The following is a 24,950-nucleotide window of genomic DNA, read 5'->3' on the forward strand; positions in this document are numbered from 1 at the left end:
CCCAGGGACCAGTTGGCATTTATTAGTGTAGTTACTGTTTGTCACTGTAGTAAAAGTTGTAGGGGAATGGAAACCTGGTTATCACAAAGAAATAAATAAAGCTTACTTTTAGGAAAATTTAACCGAGTAACTGAAATCTAGCAGTAACACTAGGGAGCCCAGCCTTGTGTGACAGATGAAGCTGGATAGAAGTCATAAATTCTACCAAAAGAAGCTTCTAATCTGCCCCCTGCTGGAGTTGATAGTGGCCATAGTTACAGAAGAAAAGGAAACCAAATGAAAAAGAGCTAAGACACTTCAGAATACACGACTTAAATCTGTCAGCAGGTTAAGTTGACTGTAATCAGACCATTCCCCTGGTTCCAAAGAGATTTAGACGGGAGCTTCTCCAGACCGCTTCCGGCTGATATGCTCCAGGTGGGCATGCTCTGAGGTATCCAAGTCAATCTCATACTTGGCGAGAATTTTGAGGATGGGCCTCAGCTTCAGCCACCACTGTTCCTTGGGTATGCGATGCCTAAAAAGGAATGACATCATGATTTCAGCTTTTAGCTCCCCAATCAACTACCGAAGGCTAATGGGAAGAAACTGAGCCCAAGGAAGAGGCTGGATTTAGGGCATGTGCATCAGCTCTGAAATAGGTAAGGCAGGATGTGTTTGTTATTCCTACAGCAAAAAGGCTGACGACCATGAACAGGTTGGGAAGAGTAGATCTTGAGACTACCAAGGAGCAACTGTAACAGGTACAGGTTTCATGGACTCTGCCCCTACTCCAGATGCTGGAATTTCAAATCCCACCAGTACCAAGAAGAAGCACGCCAGGACGTGAGGGCAGAGCTGAGCAGGTTGGGATAAAACCAGACATGTGGGCTCTGGGGGGACCTGGTGGTTCACAGCTGATCGTTTTTGGCGCTCAATCGGTTTTCAGCGTGCCGGTGGAGTCAAAGTCAGCAGAACTGGTAGGACATCCTAGTTAACCTGTGTTTCTCTCCCTCTTTTCCTGGGTTATTCCTTTACCTTTCTCCTTATAAATAAATCCATTATTTAACCTTTTGAGTGTGTCCATAATACAATACCCGTCCGTAAGCGCACGGGTGAAGACCCACAGACAGGCAACCCAATTCACATTGGGGTGCCCTGTAACAGAACTACTCTCGGAAGATGTACTCACTCAAAATCTGTCTGGTCCTTCAACTCAGTCACAGGCTGAAAAACCAGGGCCCTCTTACGCATCCCTAGGACACAGCCAGAGTCTGGGGTATTGGCAAAGATCCGTCCTGCAACAATATACTCCATCAGCTTTGGCACAAGGGAACCAGCACCTACGGAGGGAACTCACTGTCTTTCCCCACCTACCATTACGATAACTCTCCTTGATTTTCCCGGACATCCAGTTCATAGCTTTGGCACCCATCTTAGTGGCAAAATTTCTGTCAAATGGGGTTGGGCTCCCACCCTAGAAAAAGAATCACAAAAATTACAGAGGGGAAGACTTTAAAGAAGTAACAGAGATACCTGAATACACTGAGAAAAAGGAAAGAATGGGCCCTGGGTTTAAAACCAAAAACAGGAATCCAGAAGTCTAACTATAAAAGGGAATCCTAAAATGCACTGGGAGCCAGGATGCCTGCCCAGCATACCTGGCCATTGGTCAGTTAGAAGAGAACCTAATGAAATAAAGGGGTGAGCGACCTCATGACTGACACTCCCAGCTGGGAGCTGCCAGACCTTTTTCATTTACACCCAATCCTAGTGGCCATTCAGGCAATTCCCTGCCTCTCTTCAACCCGAGCAGCTCCTGTCAGTCAGTGGGACAAAGTATTCCTGTGACTCAATATAGGTGCCCTTGTAGCACTGCTGAATAATATAAAACATTATACAGGTTTCTCTGAACTAAGACAAAGTAAATGGGGAAGTAAGAAGGAAGGAAAACCAGAAAATAGGTCTTCATCCTTTGTCCAATAGTACCCCATTCTTGCAAGGGCTGATAAACTCATCAAACAGGTTTTGGGAATTCACTTGTGAGGAAATAAAGGTCAAGGGTTGGTGCTTAAGAGGCATCAGCTAGGGATGTTTGGGATAGAGAAGGCCTCAGACCATTGGTGCCATCTGTGAGAGAGGCCTACTATAGCTAGAGAAAGGTGGGGAGTAGGAAGACTGAATGTGTGTTTCCGCAGGAAACCCGTGAGTGGAAATGGAGCCCGATGACAGCTATACTCATTCAATGTCCACAGGGTACATCCATGGCAGGCATTCAACATGTACCCATGGGAGGCAGCGAGTATGGGGAGGGCACCAGGGTAGGTAACTGGCTCTCATCCAAACTGGGAAGCAGACCTAAGAAAATTACTTCTCTCTGGGCTTCACCTTCTTCTAAATCAGCAGTCTTCGACTGAAGACGATTTGCCCCCAAACGTACAGTAACAGTATCTACAGACATTATTTTAGTTGCTTTAACTCAAAAGGGAGGTTTTACTGGCCTGCATGGAGTCCAGGAATGCTGCCACACCATCCCACAAATGCACAGGACAGTCACCCCAACCCAAACTATGTAGTCCCAAAAGGAACAGTGCTGACTGAGAAACCCTGCCCTAAATGAAAAATGTGGATTATGTAATAGCTAAGGCCTTTTCCAGAGAAAAGATATGTTAATTCCTCTCTAAGGTAGCACTAAGACTCCAGCAGCCCAAGGCCAGTGCGAGCCACAAGGGCTTCGGGGGATCTCACAAAAGGCATGATTGGGGTGTCTTCCCTACCTGCTGCATGTGGCCAAGCACATTCTTCCTACTGTCAAAGATGCCCTTTCCCTCCTCAGAGTACAGGTTGAAAATGAAGTCGGTGGTATAGTTCTCATTGCACTTTTCATTCCTGTAGGCAGAAGTGAAAAGTCTGTGACTCCACTTGTCTCCCCATCCCTCCACCATCTCTCTGCCTTATAAACTTTGTTCTTCCCTTTCCTGTCTCCTCCCATGGTCAGGTCCCCTCCCTCTGTTGCCACAGATTCCCCAGGATACCCCAGGATGCATTAGGAACAAGCCACAGCGATACCTTAACACCAAGCCTCTTTTCACTGTTGTTTTCATCTTTTGCACCAGATGTTCAACATTTGCCTGAAAAGGAAGTAGTAAATACTAAGCCTACCTGGGCACAGACAAGGTTGGGTAAGGCAGAGAGCTCTTCTATCCCACCAGGCTCCCTGAGGAGGGAGAGGGACATAGAAGAGAGTTGTTTTCAGTCCAGGGTCTGAACTGTGCATAATCCATTTAAGAAGCTCAGTTCAGAAATTCTGTCTCACTCCAAGTAAGATAGACAGAACTAGAAGAAAGTCAGAGAGTGTTCTAATAACTCAGTCTTCAGCATCTTTGCACCCCCTCCCAAAGGTTTCTGGCTCTCTTTCCCTCAGGAGCCAACTCTGCCTTCAGTGCTCATCTTTAAACAGGAGGCTAATATGTACACAGTGATTTACCTGGGAGGATCCGTTTCTTCCTGTGGGCTTTGAGTAGCGGGTAAAAGACGCTGCCTCTCCCCTCCATTCTTTTTTTTTTTTATACAAAAGTTTATTTTTACATCATTTTGTACATTTTCTCCCCTCCATTCTTAGCAGGGTTTAGCTAGGTTCTTATATTACAGAGTTCCCTCAGCCTGCCCCCCTATACTTTTTCCAGAGAACTAGGATCTTGGAATATCAGAAATATATGATCCATCTGTGTAAGAGCAGTCAGAGCCCACCCCAGAGGTGAAAAGGCATCCCTATCAAAAATGGAACAAAAAGAATATGCTTTGATAACAAGGGAAATCTGAAGGGGTGGTGTGATCTAGTTGAAAAGTCATCAACTTTCACAATCATTTAAACCACCTACTCATGAGTCTAGAAAAGCATTCGAACCTTGCTCATCTATAATAACGGAGATATTATCTCCCTTCCATGTGTTGTGAAGATAAATTTGCAAAAGACACATGTAAAGGGCTACACTTTACACCACTCCATGCTTCAGAAGGCAAGCCCAACAACAGGCAGCCCACCCCAGGTCACACTGGAGGAGGCCCGCGTGGTGCTCCTGCCAGTCTCACCAATGGCTCTGCTCCTTGAGCTCTCACAGTTCAGGGGGACAGCATGGCATTAGGGATAGACTAGGGCGACAGCTACTTAGCAGGCTCTGAGCTGCTGTTTACCTGCAGGTCTCGGATGGTGAAGGGCTCCTCAAAAATGTAGGCGGCATCAGCCCCTGCTGCCAGCCCTGCCATGGTGGCCAGGTAGCCACAGTAGCCGCCCATGGTCTCGATGATAAACACCCGGCGCTTGGTGCCTGCGGCTGACTGCTTAATGCGGTCACAGGTCTGCAAAATGGTGCATCATGATTAGAAACGAGGCAGGGGTCTGATTCCTGTCCCTTCCCTGCACAGCCCAAGTCTGGGACTATTGCCTCCCCAGGCGGGCAAACACATTTGTCAAACATATGGTTGATGTTCTTTCCTCTGCTGCTCAAAAGTAGGGAAATGAGGCTGCATGACTTTAGAATGGAAAAAACATAAGCAGAGTATGGATGCATTTCTAGATTCGGGGAGTGCCACAGTGAAGAGAAGGAATGTTGTATATAGGGCTCAATAGAGTCTGTGTGAATGCCTGTAAAGAAGCATTATTCACATGCCATCCTTTGGGTGGTACAAAAAGTAGCTCCCCTTCTAGCCACACTCGGCCCAGACCAGAAAGTGCGGCGGGAGTGGGGGACAGGCCCTCACCGTGCAGATTGTGTTGAGCGCCGTGTCAGCCCCGATGCTGAAGTCTGAGCCAGGAACATTGTTGGAGACTGTAGCAGGAATGACCACGAAGGGGATGCAGAGCTCATCGAACTGCTTTCTGCCCTCCATCAGCTCCAGGCCCCCTGTGTAAGCCTGAGAAAAGAATGGCAGGGGCAGGTATGAGAGCAGGGAGAGCAAGTTGGAAAAAAGAAGAAATGAGGAAAAGAGAAGAAATGGTAGGGCCACTCACCTCAAAACCTCCAATGATGATAAGGCCCTGAATGTTAAACTTTGTGATGTTAGCACTGATCTGTTCGAAGCTCTTCTTAGGCAGTGTTCTAGTTGATGGGGGGCACCGAGGTAACAAATTTGGAGGAGTGACATAAAAATTAAGAGAGAAAAGTTGGAGTTAGAAGGCACTTGATCAATTCTGGAAGTGTTTCCCAGCCCCTAATCCAGCTCTCACCCCTGCCCAAGGAGCCATATGGGGCCCTTCAGTTGCCAGAGGTGCTACAAGATGTTCAGATGGGCACATCTTCCTCACAGAAGCAACTATGAGCTTGGGGGTAAAGAACCCACACCTAACCTAATGAACTGATGCCCACGGTTCAAGGGGTGGCTAGAGGAAGTTTCTCCTGAAATGCCACTTGCCTTTTAGTCCCAAGTTTAGAACCACCTTGACCAGTCCAGCCCCCAACGTAGCTCCAACCAGCCTCCTCGATCTGAAAGGGAAAGCCACACAGATCAGCAAGGGGCTGACACTCCAGCAGACAGTGTGAGTGGCACTACCTCTTGGGCTCCACCCCAGCAGATACCCCCTACTGGACAAACATGGGCCACCAGCTTTTCCCTTCTCATGGAACTTCTTCCATTTGTATTTCTTACTCACAAATATCAATCACCTACTTGAGCAGGTGCAAGGTATTGTACAAAGACTTGGGACAGAGAATTAAACAGGGTATGTTGCAAAGAGTTAATTTCAGTGGCACTTGTCTGTTGCTACTGCCTGAACATTAAATATCTACTACTGCTCCAACCCTGAGACAGGAGAGAAAGGTAGTGAGGAGGAGAGGAAGGAAAAATAATGGAAAAGTCACCCCTGCTACATACGTATCCATTTGACTACTCTCTGGCCCCCAGGGCAGTGCCGCCCGCCTTCTCATCCCCATACCTGACCCTTGGCCAGGCCCTCAAAGCCGTCATGCACGACCAGCACTCGGTTGCCCTGGATGAGGCCAATCCTCACAGTGGAGCGAACAGCAGCATTCATTCCCGCGGCCGGGGCCCCCACGTTCATCACGGCCACTGTGTGCAAAGCAGTCTATAAGGGAAGCAGAGAGGAATCAGGGGAAAGAGGGCAAGAAACCTCAGCATGGGAAGGAGGACAGGTCAGTAAGAGAAGCTGTGTCCCTGATGGTCCTCTGATAATATACACCCCTCTCTGAGGGAGTGCCAGTGCAGCTGGGTTCCCTCATACTATGGAAGCAAAATTCTCTATCACAAATCAATAACCATAGCTGCTGTCCCTGATCCCAGCTATTGCTATAAAATGAAGACGAGACCTTCCAAAGCAGCCTTCCTGAAATGCGATCCTTGGACCATGCATATCAGATCTATCTAGGGAGCATATTCCTCGCCCTTACCCCAGATCTGAGTCCTCGGAAGGAGGGACCCAGAAATCTGCATGTTTAATAAGCATTATAAACTACTCTTCTGATGGAGGAAGTAGCTTAGATACATTTAAATGTTGTTATTCCAATATTTGCACAGAGAAAATGACACATAAACTATCTTTGTCATTCTTTGCATGCTATCTTGTCAACCCTGAGTTAGATGTGGGTCTTAGGTTAGAGCTCTAAGAGACTAGAGACCTCAGGGCATGTTGAGAACAAGATTAGCATCTTACTTAGTAGAACTGGCAACTTAGCATCTAGGTTACACTGGGGGCAAGAAATTGGCAAGGCCAGTAGGTCATATGGTTTACCAGAAGCACTTCACAAAGCAAGACTAAGGGAAGGAAAGGGTCAAGCAGAAAGAGTAAATTGCCAGTACCTTAGATACTGGGGGCCTGACATGAGCCAAAAGCTTGTATACTTCCCAGTTGTTCATGAAGCTCCTGTAAAAAATACAAGGTCATTGTGCATTCAGACCAAGGGCCTCTGGTCTGAAGCTCTGCTCCCAGTATGACATTCCAGATGGCAAACTTCTAAGGAAATAACTGGGTCACAGCAAGAATGGGGCAGGCACTACAAAAGGAGTCACTAATTCATCAGACCCTCCCTGCCATGCTTCTCCCAGGGACAGAACTTAGCACAAGAGACTGCCCCTTCCCTAGACAAACATGTAACTAGCTGCCACATACAAAAATAATAAATTGTAAAGGATAGATGCCAGGGAGGACATCCTTGGAGGACATTCCATCTCCTGGTCACCTCAGAGTTAATTCTTTGGGGGAAAAATGGTTGCAGAGATAATAAGAAAAGGAACAAAAGCTCAAATTCTGGGTCTGGGGCTATGTAGACCTTTCACTTAAGTTCAATATTTAATTCTGTTTTCTGGTCACTTCCTCACCGGCCTCGCAACTTCATAGCTTCATCAAATTTCTTCTCATCCATGGCCTTGGTCACGTCTTTGGTCTGAAAGAAGGGCAGAGTAGTCATAGCTCCACACGGGATTTTCACAGCTGAATGTTCATCCCATGGTGACACTTTGCCTTCTGGGCTTCTGACTAGATGCTGTACCCCATATTTTCTATTCCCCCCAAACTTCCACAGAACTATGTTTTTCCTTAATTTTCTGAGTAACGTATAGTAAAAGAAAAGAGCTATTTAATGATTTATTTATTAAAATGTGGGCATAGTAGAGGAATGTTACAGATCAAATAGCATCTTCCCCCACTCCATACAAAGATGGCCAGCCTCAAAGTCATCTCTAAACTAGTGAATAAATGAAGAAGATCCTGCAAATAACCAGTTAGGAAGAAGGGCTGATCTCTGACATGTGTTTTCTGACCACCGATTTCTGCTCTCTGAGTCGGTGCTTTAGCGTTGGGACTTCTAGAGTTCCAAGCAAACTTCCAAGCAAGGTTGGAGCTTGCCTGGCTGGTATGTAGGTCATAGACTACCGCATCTGACAGAGAAGCAAACTCCCCAGAGGATAGGGAGCCAGTCTGGAGCACTTAGACCAGCCCTGAGAATCAGGTCAAGTATCTGAGCTCCCAGCCACAATGTTCATTCTATGACATCTGGAAGAGTGACTGCTCTATAATAAAAGCCACAGGTACATGAACATTGGGCATTTTCCAGACTGCACCAGACCTTTTACCTATCTTTTCTCCAATCCTTGTAACAATTCCCATGGTGAATATTAATAACCTCTTATTGGTTCTATCATGTTGTTCAAGATAGAAATCAGAGAGATACAAGCTTCTCAGTTAAACCTTAATAATGTTCCCCTGCTTCTCATAGAGTGTGGAAAGATACTGCATTTCTCTTCCAATAAAGACATGAGGAAAGATTATGAGGTCCCATATGTTGAGAAATTGGTTGTCAATACTAGCTAAGATACTGTCTCATTCTATAAATGAGTGAAATGAGGCTTAGTGTGAGGGTAAGCTCCTGCAACAGGTCTCTGTTCTCTCCCGACATACCTCCAACTACACGGCGCAGCCTTTCCAACTGCCCCTGTCCCAGTAGCCCTGGAAGTCAGTCTTATGCCCCATAAACTACTGCTCAAGAGATCAGTAGTTGGGGTTGGGGGTTGGGGGCATGGGGCTGTGGTCAGTACTCACCACCTGGACACACTCCATGAGAGGCAAGCGCACAGCCTGGTTACCAGACAGGCTCACCACACAGGCTGGGGTATCTGGGGTCCCCTCCAAAAGTGCCATCACTGCTTCCACCCCCATCCTGCTGCCCTACAGAGGGCCAGGGAGGAAAGATAATCTGGTTAAGGTCTCTCTGTCTTAGCTTGGCCTGAAGACCCAATGCACTCAAGGTCCTTTTCAAATCACAGGGTTGAGTTCCATAATTAAGGTCGGCCGTCAAGGACTTACTGGGTTTTACCTCTCTACACCAACTTCATCTAAAGTTTGATGACTTTTTGTCCTCTTCCCATAAAAACCCCATAAATATTACCTAGTTCCAGAAGCATGTCCACTGTAGTAATCAAGGGTTATTTTGGCTTAATAAATGCCCTTCTTACTGACAAACTTTCTCTTCCACTGAAAATTGGGTAAGAGGATTCATACTCATAATTTTACTAATACCCAAAGGTCTACCATACCAGTCTCATCATCAGAGAAACATAGAGTTTCCTATCATTTTTTTGTAATAGAAGAGAACTCTTGGTTGCAGGGAATAGAGTCAAGGGTCTATTCAACCCAGAGAATAATGGCAGGAGGCACGGCCAAGGGGATTGAGCCCTTGACCTGCTGAGCGGCAGATCTCCGTGACTTACCAGGATTCGGTCAAAAGCTGATGGTGTTCCACCCCGCTGCACATGCCCCAAGACGGTGACCCGGGTGTCATATCCCAGACGCTTTACCACCAGCTGAAGGGACCAGAAAGGGACAGTGAGAAGGAAACTGAGAGTCAAGAAGAGAAAAAAGCAGAGACTTAAACCATGGATGACTTAGCCTCTTATCTCCTACTGGGTAGGAGAAAACCAGGGGGCAGGAAACCTGGGAAGACATGTGCAGAAGGACTTTGGGGAGACTCAGAAATCAATATAGAATGGGACCAAAGCTGAGTATGGTGGTGAAGGCCCCTCCAGCTTTCCTCATACTAACATTCTTGATGTCTTCTGAGGTGATTGGTTTCCCATTCTTGTCAATGGCACCCTCAGCCACAATGATGATGTTGAGACGAGAGCCACGGGTCCTTGTCTGAACAAGAACAAAAACAAAAATGATCAATGGAATAAAATTGATGGATGGGAAACGGATCATCAATACAAGAGGGTGAGGGTGTTTTAAGGGCAAAATAGGTTATAAATACCTCACTGAGCCGGCGACAAAGATGTTCCTCCCAGTCATCATCTGGTGGACATTCAGGAATAAAAACCCAGTCAGCCCCACAGGAGAGAGAGGTGACGAGGGCCAGGTAGCTGAAATGAGACCCAGAAGTATCACTGGACAAAAGCCTCACCAACACCCACCAAGTTCACCCACTCCCCTAGCTGGCTGAAGGTCTGTGAATCCACTCGCTCCTGCACTGAGAACTCCCTGAGAAGACACCATAGCGACAGCTTCCTTAGTCTGAGCCTCTCCCACAAAAGTACCTTCTCATCTGCACACGAGCTTCCAGTCTGGCGCAGTGTCTTATGCTTTCACACAGCACGTGTGCCTATGCCTGTACACACACATTCACATGCGCACAGGGAGAAGTGAGACAGAAAAAGAGAACCACACCAAGAGGACCATATGCACCCCGATCTGCTGCTACATGTGAGAAAGCTCTCTAGGCAGGAGGAAAGGGGTACTGTGGATCCTGAGAATAATGAGTCAAGATGGGGATCTTACCCACAGTGCCGGCCCATCACTTCTAACACAAATGTCCTCTGGTGGCTGCAAGAAACAGACATAAGGTTACACAGTCCAAGTGTCCCCAGGGCCAAACCATCACCCACAATGAGGCCACGTAATTTCTCTGGGAGATGCAGTTATGCTGCGAGGCCTTCTAGTGGGATTACTGAAAGACCAGAAGAGTCAGGGGATATGCTTGAGCTTCACAGTGCTTTCCTAGGCCTGAGAACACAGAGCAGTAAATGGGGAAGGAGGTGAAGAGGAGAGAACTAGACTAGCAGAAAACCGTTGAGGGCTGCTTTGAGGTGAACTGTCATCCTCTTGCATGCCATTTTCCCATGCTGCCTGCTCCAAGTGCCCTCACCTCTGAGCAGGATAGGGGTGTTCTCTCTAATTTCTATAATTACGTTGGGAAGGGTAGCTTAGGTGTGGAAAGTCCTTGTACCAATATATTTTGGTTTAGACACTAATGATTTAGTAGACTCCAAGATATTAAAGCCCTACAGCTACAAGTTTAGACAGTGAGCCAGACAGAGGCAAGAGGCAAACCTTATAGCACCTAGAAAGTGTACTTTCAGTGCTTTAGGGATAATTTCTTGGCTAAAAATCATATTCTAGCCTGAAAACTATTCACTAGAACTCAAACAGTTTAACCTTATCTAGCCCCCAATCCTCTAGCCTGTCCCAACTGCCACCTTCCTGCACCGCCTTCTCCCAGCCCCCTAACCTCTGTGCAGTGGTGGTGATGGCATCTACGATCTCGATGATCCGGTGGAGAGCAGAGTCAGTGCCAATGGTCATATCAGTGCCGCAAAAGTCATTGTCAATGGAGCCCACCAGGCCCACGATGTTCAGGTAGCTGGACTTCGTGGCCTCCTCAGCTGTGATCTTACCTAACATGGGAAGCAAACCAGAAGCCCTTGGGTGAGGAACCCAGTATGCCTAGAGAACAGATCACTGGAGAGAGAAGGAATCATAGCCAATGGGAATTGTGAGCAGGGGCAGAAGGAGGGCAAAGGCTGACTACTTGTGTCTGGACAATGACTTTCTCTAGTGGGGGATCAGGAGCATGTGTGTAGACACACAATACTGATGAGAACAACGTCTTACCAGATTTCTGGAGGTCACTCAACAAGTCACTCCACTCAGAGCGGAAGGTGTCAGCCCCAGTGAGGCTGCCATCACCCCCAATAACACACAGATTGGTAATTCCACGCTTCACCAAGTTTTGGGCAGCACGGAGTCTTCCCTCTCGCTCCCGAAAGTCCTTGCACCGGGCACTTCCAATCACTGTGCCTCCCTTTTGGGAAGAGGCAGAAGTCAGCTTCTCAACTGACACAGTCAAATTTGGGTTCAACAGCTAAGACAGTTTCTATATTGTGACGGGTTCCCATAACCATGTGGATCCCTAGGAAGTTGCTCCCTATGGTCAGCTGTGAGGCTGACTGAGATATCAGGGTCCTTCCTCTATTTTGCAGGAATCAACTCATTTTATTGAGGGCTGTCATCTAAGTGCTTATCCTCAGGGAGAACACCTTAAAAGTACAAGAAGAAAAGTGACTTTTCTTTTTAGAAAGTTTCCTTCATGAACTGACATTGCTGGATTATGTCTAAACTATTACTGGGAGTTCATTCCCAAGTGTCGCTAGTATTGTTTCCCTCTCTCACAAGGAAGACTTCCAATGGCAAGTCGGCACTGCCAATCCCTCCTTTGCTCCTTGAGACCGATGGAGCTAGTGGAAGAGCCAGGTATAAACAGGTAAAATGGCTCTAGGCACAGAAAGGCTTAAGTTGCCAGGGGTTTGTAGATGCCCCAAGTGAGGTAAGTATATATTTAGGGTTTTCAGTGATCATATAAATTCCTGGCATCCATGACTTTGAGGATATTGACAGAAGATCCTGATCTTGGCTCATTCTCAGTCTTGGGCACCAATGCTAAGGGACTACCCACTAAACCCTGGGTTTTATTCTCTTCCCATGAATTTTCAGGGAAGAAAAGAATATAGGCACAAATGTAATTTTCTGACTTTTCAGTAAGTCAGAAAATGGGTAAATAAAGTAGCAAAAAGAGATGGGATATAATTGGAGTGATCTTCATTTTTTTCTGAAAGACTCTCTTGGTCCTTTCCTCTCTTAAACAGCCTGATTTGCCTCATCACCATCACATGCACACTGGCAGGTTCAGCTCTCCTTTTGGCTCTCCAGTAAGGTTATTTTCAGGGTCAGACCATCTCTGAGCCCAGAGCAGAACCTGCTATCATGCCAGTTCCCCATGTGGTTCTTGTGACCTTTCTATAAAGAGCAGACTGTCCTGTGATCACACCCCCAGCCTATACTGCCCCAGGGAACTAGGACGTTTGAAATGCAAAGAGCAAAGAGCAAACACAGCCCCTCACTTGTCACTGAATCCCTGTCATTAAACCACATGACAAAGAATCTGGGAAATCGGGAGCCCAAATCAGAGTGGTATGAGACAAGGGCAAGACAAATATGGGGCAAGCATTCTCTGGAACATACCAGCTGTAGCATCATCGAAACACTCTCCCAGGTGGCTTCTCTGATGTGGTCTCCGCCATCCACCAAGCCTTGATAACCCTGTGGAGCATATTATATCATTCAGCCTCTGCTAGGCTTCCCCCTGAACTCCCAGGATTAACACAGGATCACTGGGAAGAAGGTCTGTGAGCCTTAAGCACCTCCTGTTTTTAGTGATGGATGCTCGGGAGATGACTATAGATTCATCACAGTTCAAGGAAGGAGGTCGCAGCTTTTCAATACTCTCTTCTAGAATTCCCATTCTTGAAACATCAGGATGTTTAAATCCCCAAATTTAGGGTTGTTTTAAAAAGATTTATTTATGCATACAGAACTGAGGTACAGGTCAAAAATGTGGGGGGTGAGAGGATTCACCAGAGACAAAGTGGGGAGCAGAACAGACAGATGCACTAAAAAACACTATTGAGGGGAACAGTGGGTGGGTCAGGAGAGGTCTGCCACACCATGTGGGTCACCTCCCTGGCCCGGGGTTGAACTCGTGCTACAGTGGCTGCGGTAATTTCACAGTGCTGTGCTTTAACCCAGTGCACCACCAGGGAAGGCCCAAATTTAGTTTTAATTCTTCTCATTTTTTTTTAATTTTTAATTTTTTTTTATTTTATAATAGTTTATTTTTACATCATTTTGTACATTTTTTCTTTCCATCTCAATTGTAATCCTCACAGGTTTCCCATCACCAAGTCACCCGTGTGCCACCACCATAATCCCGTGCACTTCCGGCCCCACCCCCCTTAATTCCTCTCATTTTAACTCACACTATTTCCTCTAGTTTGTTTCCTAGGAACTAGGTAACAGATGGTTTGGATAACAAAGGAAGACGAGAGGGATGTAGGACCAGAAACATGACTTGAAAAGATAAGAGACTATAAAACTTGAGGGAAGATAGGCAGATAGATAGTCCTTACAAGAAGGAGAGTGGACAAAGAATGAGGGAGAACTGAGAGAGAGAACAGAGGACTCAGAACTTCAGGAAATAAAATGACAGAAGTATGTGAGATTCTTTCCTCTTTAAGTTCTTCTCTGGATATATAAATTCACAGTGAAATGCTAACTCATTCCAGCATTCCTCTCTGCCTTGGATTAAGACAGAAGCCCATCTGCATATGCGGGGACAGATGCAGAAATATCATAGGAGGAGGCAGGAGTGACTCATGGAAAGGAATAGCCAAATCCAACAGAACTCTGTAACTGAGAGGTAAGGAAAAGGGGTGGGGGGTGAGGTAGGCGAAAGTGATGCAGAAAACAGAGAAAGTATGAGGGAGAACAAATTAGAGAACCAACCTCATGAACAAAGAAGACACGGGCTCCAGTAAAGATTCCAACACGAACCACAGCCCTAACAGCAGCATTCATACCTACAGAGAAAGAAGAAAGACTTTGAAAGAGGTGACTCCCCAAAAGAAGCCGCCCTAGACTCCAACATGAGACAGCACTCTTATTAGGCTTTTTTCTGAGTCTAGAATGTTCCTCTTCTGCAAGTGTCTGATCTCCCCACTAATACTGAATCACTATGTTTAGCGTTAATGTAGCTCCAGATACCCCTCTTTACTTTCCCTCCCTTCCAAATCTCGTCTTTCCTAAGACCTCTCCTATAAGGAATTCCTTGGGGAATCATCATCTTGAATGAAAACTGTGTGCTAGACACTGAGAAATGCTTGTCAAACATCCCACCTTTAATCCACAACCTAAAAGTTGCCACCATTTTCCAGATTTGAAGCTCAAAGAGGTCAAGCTCAGAGTTAGTATCCTTAGAAAACTCAGATTTGCATGTAAGTCCTGAAATATCTAAACCAGACTGCTGACCTTCATGCTGTGCCCTACTAATCTCAGTGACAGAACTAGGTTTTCCTTGCCTTCTACACGAAATCTTGCATGGAGCTAAGCTGTCACATAGTGGGAGCTACAAGTTGGCCCCCATGTGCCGAGCATGACCATGCTGTGTTGCACTGGTGGAGACGGAAAACACTGCTGGGTCTGGACACAGGTAACCCTGCCTAAAATAAAAAGGGGCTAAGAGCACTGCCTAAGGAAACCTTAGAGCCATGATGGGTTAGCATCTCATGAACAATTTTAGCCATTCTCCTTCAGATACTCTAGTACCTTCTTCTTGGTTTGTTTGTTTGTTTGTTTTTCCAATTTAAAATCTAGTCACGTAGCTGTTAACCCTGCTTGGAGAAATAACATATGCCTGTAAGTACCAGAAAAACCAGTAAGTGGAAAATTCTACAGGTGCAGACCTAAATCATCACAACCTATTGCATCTTCCAAAGTTATATGAAATGGAATAGAATTAAAAGATGAGAAAGGCTGGTTTATTTTATTTTATTTATTTTATTTTTTATTTAATTTAATTGATTTTATTTTATTTTGCAGACTGACAAAGGTTGTAAGCGCCAAGTCAAATTCAAGTTCCATTCACTCCCTGCACAAATGTATACTCAGCACCTATCATGTTCCTGGCACTGGTGCCACAGCGGTGAACAACAGCGAGTATGGGTATACTAAGATAAGGGGCTTGGCAATGGCTCTCCTGTAAAGAACTATAATATGGCTATACCACAAGTTTCCATGAAGATGACAAGCACAAAGTGCAGTATTTAAAAGGAAAGGAGCATCTAAGCTGTCAGAAGGAAGTCAAGAGAAGTTATACAGAAAAGACATTTGTCCGAAGACCTAAAGGACAATTTTCTTTTAACTCTTCTGTCAGGTGGACAATTAGGGGAGAGTGTTCTAGGCAAGGAATTAGCAAAAAGGTGAGGATTAAGAAATAACCTGAGGCAAGTCAGTATTGTACAGAATAAAATGCAGACATGAAGGAGCAACCTATACAAGTGGGCAGACACCAGCATGCCCAGAGAGAAAGTCTGGCTTTCACTTTGTAGCCCAGTTTAGACTGGGGATTCACTGAGAAGGGATGCCAGAAAATCTATGAACCCCATGAAACTAAATGAATAGTTTTGTAGGCAGGGGCATTTCTTTTGAGAGGTCCACAGCTTTCATCTGATTCACCAGGTAGTCTGTGATACCCACACCCCCCAAAAAGTTGCAGACAATGCAAAATCTTGGGAAAATTTTGACAGTGGAGAAATATGATAAGGTTATATGTCAAAATGTTCACTCTGGCAGCAAGTGTGGAGGGCCGACAAAGGAAGGTCACCACAGAACTCTATGGCATCTGCAGCCCAGGTTAAAAAAAAAAATGGTGAACCTAGACTGCAAAAGTGGCATTGTCCAAGAAATACTGGATGAGAGACATCTGAGAACATGTTACAGGATTTGCACTGCATCAGCACTTATGTCAAGGTTTGGGAGAAGAAGGAGAAGCCCCAGGGTTGACTTAGGCAAAAGGTAATACTGTAGTGCCATTTACTGGGCCGAGCCAGGTTTTAATTTGGGAAGGGAACGGTGGGATATATTCATATTTGGATATAAGAACATCCATGCAGAACTGGAAGAGGCTTGTGAGAGAATATGTATTTAGAAGGAAAAAGAGCAAGGATGGAACCCTGAAGAAAACCAGTATTGAAAGGATGGGCATGGAAAGAGGGGGTCCATGAAGAAAACTAGTAAGCAGCAAAGTAAACAAGAGGAGAACCAAGACTTTACAGTTCTAAAAGCCAAAGGTGCCAGTTCCAATGAGTGGTAATAGTACTAAATACATCTTATACTTGATCTAAAACAAGGACCAGAGGTTGGGCTGGCCAAAAAGAGCTCACTGGTGAGCACTAACTAGGTCAAAACTTACTTATGACATCAGTGAAGTCTAGACGGAAAGCTCATACCCTCAAGTCTAGACGATAAGTTCCTATCAGAACTGATAAATCTGTGCAGGAAAAGGGCTTTTTGGAAGCATTAGGGAAAGTTTATGTATCTTGTAAAAAACAAGATTAGAGTCAAAGCAAAGCCCTCACTGCTTTAGGAAAGATGAAGTCAACATGGTAAGATCAGAAAAATGAAACTACTGCTTGTTTACTTATTTTCTAGACTTTCACAGGCCTAGTGGATTTTCTACTTGGCATTCTGGAGTATGCAGCTTAGGAAATAAAGGAAAGATATTATTCTGACATGTATAGGTTGAAATGATGTTTTGTTCTCCTGTGCTAAGTAAAGATGGGAAGAAAAAAAAAAAGCTTGAAGTGTAAAACAAACAACAGATGGCAGGCAGGAAATGGCCACCAAACCCACTGGGCAGAAGAGGAGATGCTCCTGTCTCTCCCTTCTTCTGACCTTCACCGTCTCAACCTCAGAGGGCATCCTTCCTGCCTCTAAAGTAGAGATATCTGGATGCTTTCCAGAAATCAAGTTTTAGGACCCCTATTGTTTCTCTGTACCTTATCTCAAAGTCCTTGTTCTCTAGAAACAGACTGGAACAAATACCTAGTTTATACTAGGTGTCCTAGTCATTCTTTGGGCTCTCCAATCCAATTTCATTGGCCTGTTTGGGCCCCAGGTCAGTCCTGGAAGGCTCAGATCCCTGCTGCTTTAAATAACTCTCTAGGAGCAGCTGTCTGGCCCTTCAGAAGCAACACAAAGGATAATATTACCAGCACTACCCTAGGGTATTCTGGGTACAGCCAGAAGGGGCTCTGGAGAATACCAAAAGCATGGATCTCAAATTACAATCTGTTGGGAAGAAGCTTTGAGAACTATGGGTGATGGTTTTCTATAAGGAGGTAGAAAAGATTAATAAGTGACGTGGTAACTAAGCTTTGAAACCAGATGCTAATGCATTTTTCTATACCTTAAGTGAACTTAGAATAAGATTTTAAAATTATTTAATTCCAACATAAAGAAAAATGTTTGTGAATAAGAATAAAGAATTTATTAAATTTGAACTTTCTGAAGGATATGTAACTAAAAATTATCAACCCTAAAAGAGCAATCATTAGGATTACATTAGGATAACCTTGCATTTGGAATGGACTGCCTGTCTGTAGATAGAAGGCTAGCACATATGGCAAAGGTCCTTTTCAGCAGAACATGCGGATTCTATGAGGGCTAACTGGCTTAGTGTGGGTTAGCAGATGAGGACTGCTACTGGGCTGAAAAGGGAATAAAGATTTGATATCTAATCAGTCCAGCATCCTGGAGTTCTTGGTTTTAGAGCTTAGGATATTTGACTGCTGGTCACTCTTCTACTCTAAGAGATTTTTAGCTTTGCTAAACTAAGGGCAAGACAAGGCTGTAGCTTCTATGGATATTAGGGCACAATCTTACTTTCCCACATGGCCTAAAGACTCTAGGGAAAAAGCCTTCCTGTGCTCTCTCCCTAGGAGAACTAGGGACTATTAAACTGGTCAGGAGACTTCTGTATTTGAGCTAGTCCCTCACTTGAGACCTCTGGATTTTAGTTTGAAGTTTTCTGTTTTGCTTCTTCATCTCATTAGAATTTTATCCTCCACCACTCCCGGCCCCTACTGACTTGCACCTGTGATGCTATTTGAACTGGAATGGAGTTGTTGTTCCCTAGGTAACAGGATCCCACTGACCGCAGCTGGACCCTCCAGAAACCAGCTTATCAATAGCCTGTGTCTCCATGGAAGATGATTCTTAAAGCAGATGGTGGTCATCCCTTCACAAAAGCAGCTCAGAGCCCAGGGTCAGAAGCTTGGAAGAGCTCTGCTGCTTAGACCAAGTTACATCCTCGGTCTGACTCTAGCTCTTCTTTCCCTCCTCCATCTCTCTCTCTCAATTCCTTTCCCTTTTCAGAGATAAGTCCTCTTTCATAATTTCATGACTCTTACTTGGACATTATTCTTTCCCTAGCAGATTCCCACTCCCCTGAATCTGCCGAGGTTTTAGGATCGATGCAGAGTTTATTTTGAAGAACTCGGTATTGGCATGAGATTCTTTCCAGGAGAAAGGAGGGAAGTGATTGAATCCAAATCAGGTTTCTACAGTCTTATCTAAGACTCTCTATTCCAAATTGGTGACTACTGCTAAATTCAGACTTCTGTGCTCTCCTTTCTCCATTTCATCATTCTAGCATTCTCTGTTCACAATAGACGGTTGATTGACAGATACGGGCAGGTAAATTTACATAAAATATACTGTAATTATAATTGTACAAGCATATACAAGTATAATTGTACAAAATATACTTAAAATCTAGCTTTTCTAGGCTTTAGTAAGTAGGCTTTATTAGACAGCAGGAACACGCAGACATCAGCATTAGTACACCAGGCAGGATGGCAAAAGCAAAGGCTACATGTGACTTTTCTTGTCTATACTCTTATGCCAGCCCAGTGCACAGCAGCTGCTCAACAATTCATTTGTTACTTTTATTTTTATTATTATTTTATTAATACATTTATTGAAAAGTTACTGTGTACCAAACACTAATGTAAGTACTTTACTTGAATGAAGAGTTCCAGTTTCTTGAAATCTATCTTCTCCTGTTTTCCCAGCATATCCAACCAAGGGCTTTCACTTCATTATATAAATGGATGGTACTCAGTTAAGGCACATTTCATAATTTGTATTTATGCACCTGACATAAGAATTCTAATAATGTATGATAGCTTTCCTCATCAAACTGTAAGTTCCCAAAGGAAATCAACTTCTTTGCAACATACAAGACAGGATCTGTACAAAGTGAGTACTTAGCACAAAGCCTAGGAAAGCCCAGAAAGAGGAGGCTAGTTGAGACCTCTTTTTCTCATTACTGAGTCCATGTCCTGGTAGCCCATCCAAAGAGACTCAACATACTATAAGTGAGAACATACATGATCATCAAATGAGGGGGAAATAGTTTTTTTAAAAGATCACACACCTTGATCTCCCATATTTTCCCAGGTATTACATTTTTCTGACTTCTGGATTTCTTGGACTCAACCCAGAGATGAGTGCTCTCTGGCTTTGCTTTCTATCTATCCATCCTCCCCTCACTCTTTATTAACTGTTGCTCTTACTGTTTAAGGGCTCAAGAGATGGAAGGAGGAAAGACCAGGAGTCAGACAGAGAAGCACAACTGTGTTTGGAAAAAGGAAATGTGCTAGAGTGAGGTGCCTGCTCATGGCAAGTGCAGCCATTCTGCAAATGTCACAGCTACTACGCGACACAGCTACTACTGTCACAGCCCCCCAAAGACCAACTGTGGGTCTCTCCACCATTTCCAATGTACTTGAAGTGAATCTTCCTACTCCCTTTGCAACAATTTTATCACTTTAGTCTCTATCCAGTGTTGCTTGAGAAAAACATCAGCCCTTTATGTCCCAGAGGACCAAAATGATCCCAAATCATCAGAGAAACTTGGAAAGAAATTTTATGAAGATTTGAATAAATTTAAAAAAGCAGAGCAAACAAAATCAAAAAAATACTTAGGGACTCAGACATGACAGAGATTTTTAGGCAAGCCAGGATTCCAGCATGAATCATAGCAGGAGGGCACTGAGGATAGTTTGGTTCTACAGGACATCAAGAAACCCAAGGGCTCCTCCTAGCCTGACTGTTGTCCCCTCACCAAACAGGGCCCTCCTTACCCTGGGCATCTCCACCAGAGGTTAGCACAGCGATGGCTTTGCCAATCCCCAGGGTCTTAGCTGCATGATGCTCTTCATGGGTCATGATCCAATCTAGAATTCAAAATAATGGTCAGTTAAGATACAGCAGGGTGCAGGTGCTATTAGCTCAAGAAATAGCACTGACAGACTGGCAAGAGCCACCTCAGCGAGGCTCTCCCACCACGCTAAATCTAGACTTGCAGGCTGGGAGTTCTGGACTTCTTCCAGAAGACAGTCTACACCCTTCAGAGTGACAAGCTGAAATGTCACAGTAATGGAGCCCAACACTGCAAAAGTCCAGGCTAATCCCTGCCTGATCCCTCCCCTCAATTAGGACCTATTTGGAGAATAAGCTAAGGTCAAGGAGAAAGGCAGCTGACCACACAGAAATGAGATGGGGGGGAAATGAGGAAAGCCAAGTTAGCCTAAGGGCTAAAAGCATCCTTAGAGATAGATGGTGCTTACAAAGGGTAGAATAAGAAGTTTGTGCACTGACTGAGAAACAGCAAAATGAATGCAGAAAAGCAAAGGCAGGCTGGGGGATAGTTTGACACTGGAATTGAACTGGAAGTGGAGATTCACTTGTAAAGGCCCATTAGAGTCTGGCTGAGCTAAGGCTGTCACACTCAAAAAATGGTTAGGAGGCCCTCCCTGGTGGCGCAGCGGGTTAAAGCACAGCACTGAGAATCTAAACCCACTTCCGCATGAGTTCAATTCCCGCCTGCCCCGGAGGTGACCACATGGCGTGGCAGACCTCTCCTGACCAGCCTGCTGCTCCCCTCAGCAGTGTACTTCGTTGATCTGCCTGTTCTGTTCCCCACTCTGTCTCTGGTGAAGCCTCTCACCGCCCCTGAGCCTCTGGCCTGTATCCCAGTTCTGTATGCACAAATAAATAAATCTTAAAAAAAAAAAAAATGGTTAGGAACTTCCCATGTCTTTCATCATCCCTTCAGACTCTCCTCCTGAGCATCTATCTCTTGCCTCTCACACTACATATGATCAAGGAAGAAGAATAACACAAAACCACTGCCACATGCAGAAACATGTGGCATGCAAACACCTATTTTTGTCTTTAGGACTTATTTTTCCAAAAGGAATATACAAGACATATTTTCTCTCAATAAAATGCCAGTGGAATCATCCCTCCTCTAGTTAACCAGGCTAAAAAATCTATTATTTTAAAATTTATCTTCTCCTCACACTCAGAATCAAAGTGGTTGCCAAATCCTACTTTTCTCCCTTCTTAACTGCCCTTTCCTATCCTCACTGCCTCTTTCCACCTGAACTGCCCACAACAGCTGATTCCACTCTGCTGGTGTTTCACTCCATTCTATTACAGACAAAACAAACTTCTATGGAAAAGACACAGGTCTCTAAAGCCTCAGTGGAGAGTTTTCACTCACATGAACAAGAGGAGCTGATGACATTTAAGACAGATCATGTGTCAGCTGTGAATCTGGGAAGTCAGGGTAGCTGATAAAGACATAGGTCACATACACAGACAAATATACACATGTGCCAAAATAAAAGCATGCACTGAGACCTCCATAAAGATACACATACACAATGATGCACAGTGTTATTAAAAGACACAGATTCACACACATACTATATATAATCAGTTTTGACAGATAAAATCCAAGCATCTTGGATTAGCATTCCAAGCTTCTGCTATCTAGCCCTTACCTATAGCTTCAACCTTTGCTCCCATAAATTCTTAGCTCCATCATCCCCTAAAGATTCTTCACTCGTCTCTATTTCTATGCCGAGCCCTCTCCAGAGGTCACCTGTTCCTTCCCACAGATCAATATCTATTTCACACCATCACTTAAGACCAGTGGCTGCACAATTAAACCTCTCAAGCCTTCATAGGTCAAGGAGGGCTTCTTTTCAGACCTCCTCTAGTCACATATTATTTGGCATTGGATCATTTGCTTAATTACTACTTCATGTGATATTTTAATTGCTTCCTATTTACTGAAAATGTTGGACTAAATCAGGGGACAGCAAACTACAGCCCACAGGCCAAATCCAGCCCTTCTTGAGTTTTTGTATGGCAGCAAAATAAGAAAAAAATGTTTACATTTCTTAACTGTTGGAAAAAATCATGGCATGAAAATTATATGAAATTCACACAGCAGAGTCCACACCACCCTCATTCTTTTGTGTCTTATCCATGTCTACTTCTGTGCTACAACAGCAGAATATTGCAAGGGTAACTGAGAGCTGGCAAAGCCTAAGATAGTTACTGTCCAGTACAGAAAAAGCATGCAGACCACTGGACTATATGATTGTTGAAGTCATTTTCCCTAACTAGTAGACTCCTCCAGGAAAGGATTATGTTTATTTTTAAAAACTCGCCCACAGCCTAGAGAAATCTAGCACACACCAAGAATTTAATACTTGCTGAAAGAATTAATGAACAAGACAAATCATGTGCAAATACATGAAAATTTCACAGCAACCTTGGATGAGATAACAGCTCTAGATTCTCTCTGCTAACACACCAACACACTGAGGACTTGAAAAAGCACACATCACAGGATGTGGGAGGAAGAGAACGTGCATGCATGCAGACACACTCATATTTAACTAGTGTTCATGTCCAAGGTTATACGGTTTTTTTTAAAAAAAAAAAAGAGAAAGTTACTGGTGCAAAGAGCGTGAGAAAAAATTGGACACAAAAGAACAAAATGTATGCCTGTACTGATGATCCCTTTCCCCCTGGAGTTTTTTGTTCTCCTTCACTCTGGGGGCTCATCTCTGCACAAAAAACCAATCAGAGATCTTTCATCTCTGAAGGCTTCCGTGATGGAGAAAGTGAATCACACCAGGAACTTAGGTGTGCTGACCTGCACAACACGGCTCGAATGCTTCTCCTGCATTTCTAACAATTACAATGCACAGGGCGCAAAAACACACGCAGCTTAATACACAAGCATCCTTCATGACACGGTGTAGAAATAAACGATCACTAGTAAACCTATTTATACAGAGAAAAGCGTGCAGATAAGCACGCAGGAGACAGAAGTAACTGGAAGGCAGCATCACAGGATCCCTGATTGAACTGGCTGAGTGCCAGGGCAAGAGCGCCAGAACATCCAAGGGCGATGAGGTCCGAGCACCTCCCACCATCCATTCCTATCTAGAGGATGGGTCTGGGCGCGCAAGAGAGTGACGACCCGAGGGGCTTGGATCCTTCACGACCGCCTTGCCCATCCCCCTCGGGCCTCCCGCTTCTGATGCCATTCCACCGCTTCTTTTCCCCTCTGTTGCTTGCATCCTCCCCTCCGCGTCCCCTAATACGTTCGTTCCCAAATCTCTCTCAGCAGCCCCCCTCGTCCCTGGACCCAGACCCTCTTGCCTTTAGATCTCGGCTCTCTTCAGCAGCGACGGCTTCCTAGCACACTGTCCTTGGGGAAGGGGGAGGGGAGCCTGTGAGCACGGGGAGGAGCCAGGTGGAAGCACAGAGAGGGGAGGAGGGGCGGCTTCCCAGCCTCCACTGGCCCAGCCGGCCCTGAGGCCCCGCCCCCGCTTGCCGAGCTCCTCCTTCCCCGCCCTCCAAGAACGCAGCTCCAGAATGGCACCAGCTCATTGATAGTTTCTCCACTCCGCAGTAGTTTCAGGGGCCCTCATTTCTAGCTCAGGAGCCATGAGCTCCTGCATGTGGGAATCAGAAGTTATTTAGTTGCTTCTCAGCAGAGGCAACTTTTTCCTAGACTGGACGGAGACGCCTTGCATTCAAACATTCCCAGCAACTGATGAAGAAACCTCCCCATCTGACCCTATTCATAGTGCACCATCTGTGTCTCTCTGAATGTTTATTGAAAGCCTTCGTGCCAGGTTTTGTATTAGGTGTTGAGAAATGAAAAGAAGAATGAAATAGAGTGCCTTCCTGTGAGTAATACTGAGCTCTGGTATTTTCTATAGCGGGGTCGCAAATACTCCTTTTATGTTTGTTATTTTTCTCAGAAAAAAATTAAATTAGGAATGGGGGTGTGAGAGGCAAGATCCTTGCCAAGGTAGCTAGCCTCCTCTGCAGTAAGGAGGGGATTCAGGATTCTGGTAGTGAAACCAGGGTACCTGTTGAGCCACAAAGCAAACAGGATCCACCCATGGGAACATGAGTCCATTACTCCCACAGCAAGAGGTGCAACCTGGTCTCAGGGCCTCTTTACTCCTTCCTGTGCTCCACCCACGCCATGGGCTGCCAGCCTCTTCAGTCATCTCGCTTCTGCTGTTTCTACTGCTTTTCCTTTGGCTTACTTTTGTTTCTGCACTTGCTTGTTATGGATACAAACAGTAAGAATGCAAATAGGGGCAGCAGACCTCTCCTGTATCTCCCACTGCTCCCCCAAGCAGTGTACTTCACAGATCTGCCTATTCTGTTTCCCACTCTGAATATGGTGAATCGTCTCACTGCCCCTGCACCTCTGGCCTGTACCCCATTTCTGTATGTATAAATAAATACATCTTTTAAAAAACAATCTAGAATGCAAATAATTAGATTAACCATTTCACCACACAGAATTAAACCTTAATGCAGCAAATATTAACAAAAACTGAAGACAACCCACAGAATAAGAGAATATTTGTTAACCATGTGTCTCATAAATGAGTATTCAGCA

General features: G+C 44.9%; 1 protein-coding gene across 1 annotated transcript; it reads right to left on the reverse strand.

The window, feature by feature from the left end:
- PFKM (phosphofructokinase, muscle) lies at nt 1-23,789 on the reverse strand. Its single transcript, XM_012732821.1, has 23 exons — nt 23,687-23,789; nt 20,302-20,394; nt 14,102-14,175; nt 12,782-12,859; nt 11,375-11,564; nt 10,992-11,157; nt 10,262-10,306; nt 9,738-9,846; nt 9,530-9,625; nt 9,199-9,291; nt 8,531-8,656; nt 7,312-7,376; nt 6,793-6,856; nt 5,912-6,061; nt 5,392-5,462; nt 4,991-5,078; nt 4,741-4,893; nt 4,174-4,338; nt 3,049-3,110; nt 2,757-2,868; nt 1,357-1,456; nt 1,172-1,277; nt 1-517 (listed from the first exon to the last, which is right to left on the reverse strand). Exons 2-23 carry the CDS (start codon nt 20,384-20,386, stop codon nt 373-375), a joined length of 2,343 nt encoding a protein of 780 aa, XP_012588275.1. The 5' UTR covers nt 20,387-20,394; nt 23,687-23,789; the 3' UTR covers nt 1-372.
- Between the last annotated feature and the right edge of the window lie 1,161 nt (nt 23,790-24,950).

Source organism: Condylura cristata, unplaced genomic scaffold (genome assembly GCF_000260355.1).
Source record: "Condylura cristata isolate star-nosed mole 26May11 unplaced genomic scaffold, ConCri1.0 scaffold00036, whole genome shotgun sequence".
Classification (NCBI taxonomy): domain Eukaryota; kingdom Metazoa; phylum Chordata; class Mammalia; order Eulipotyphla; family Talpidae; genus Condylura; species Condylura cristata.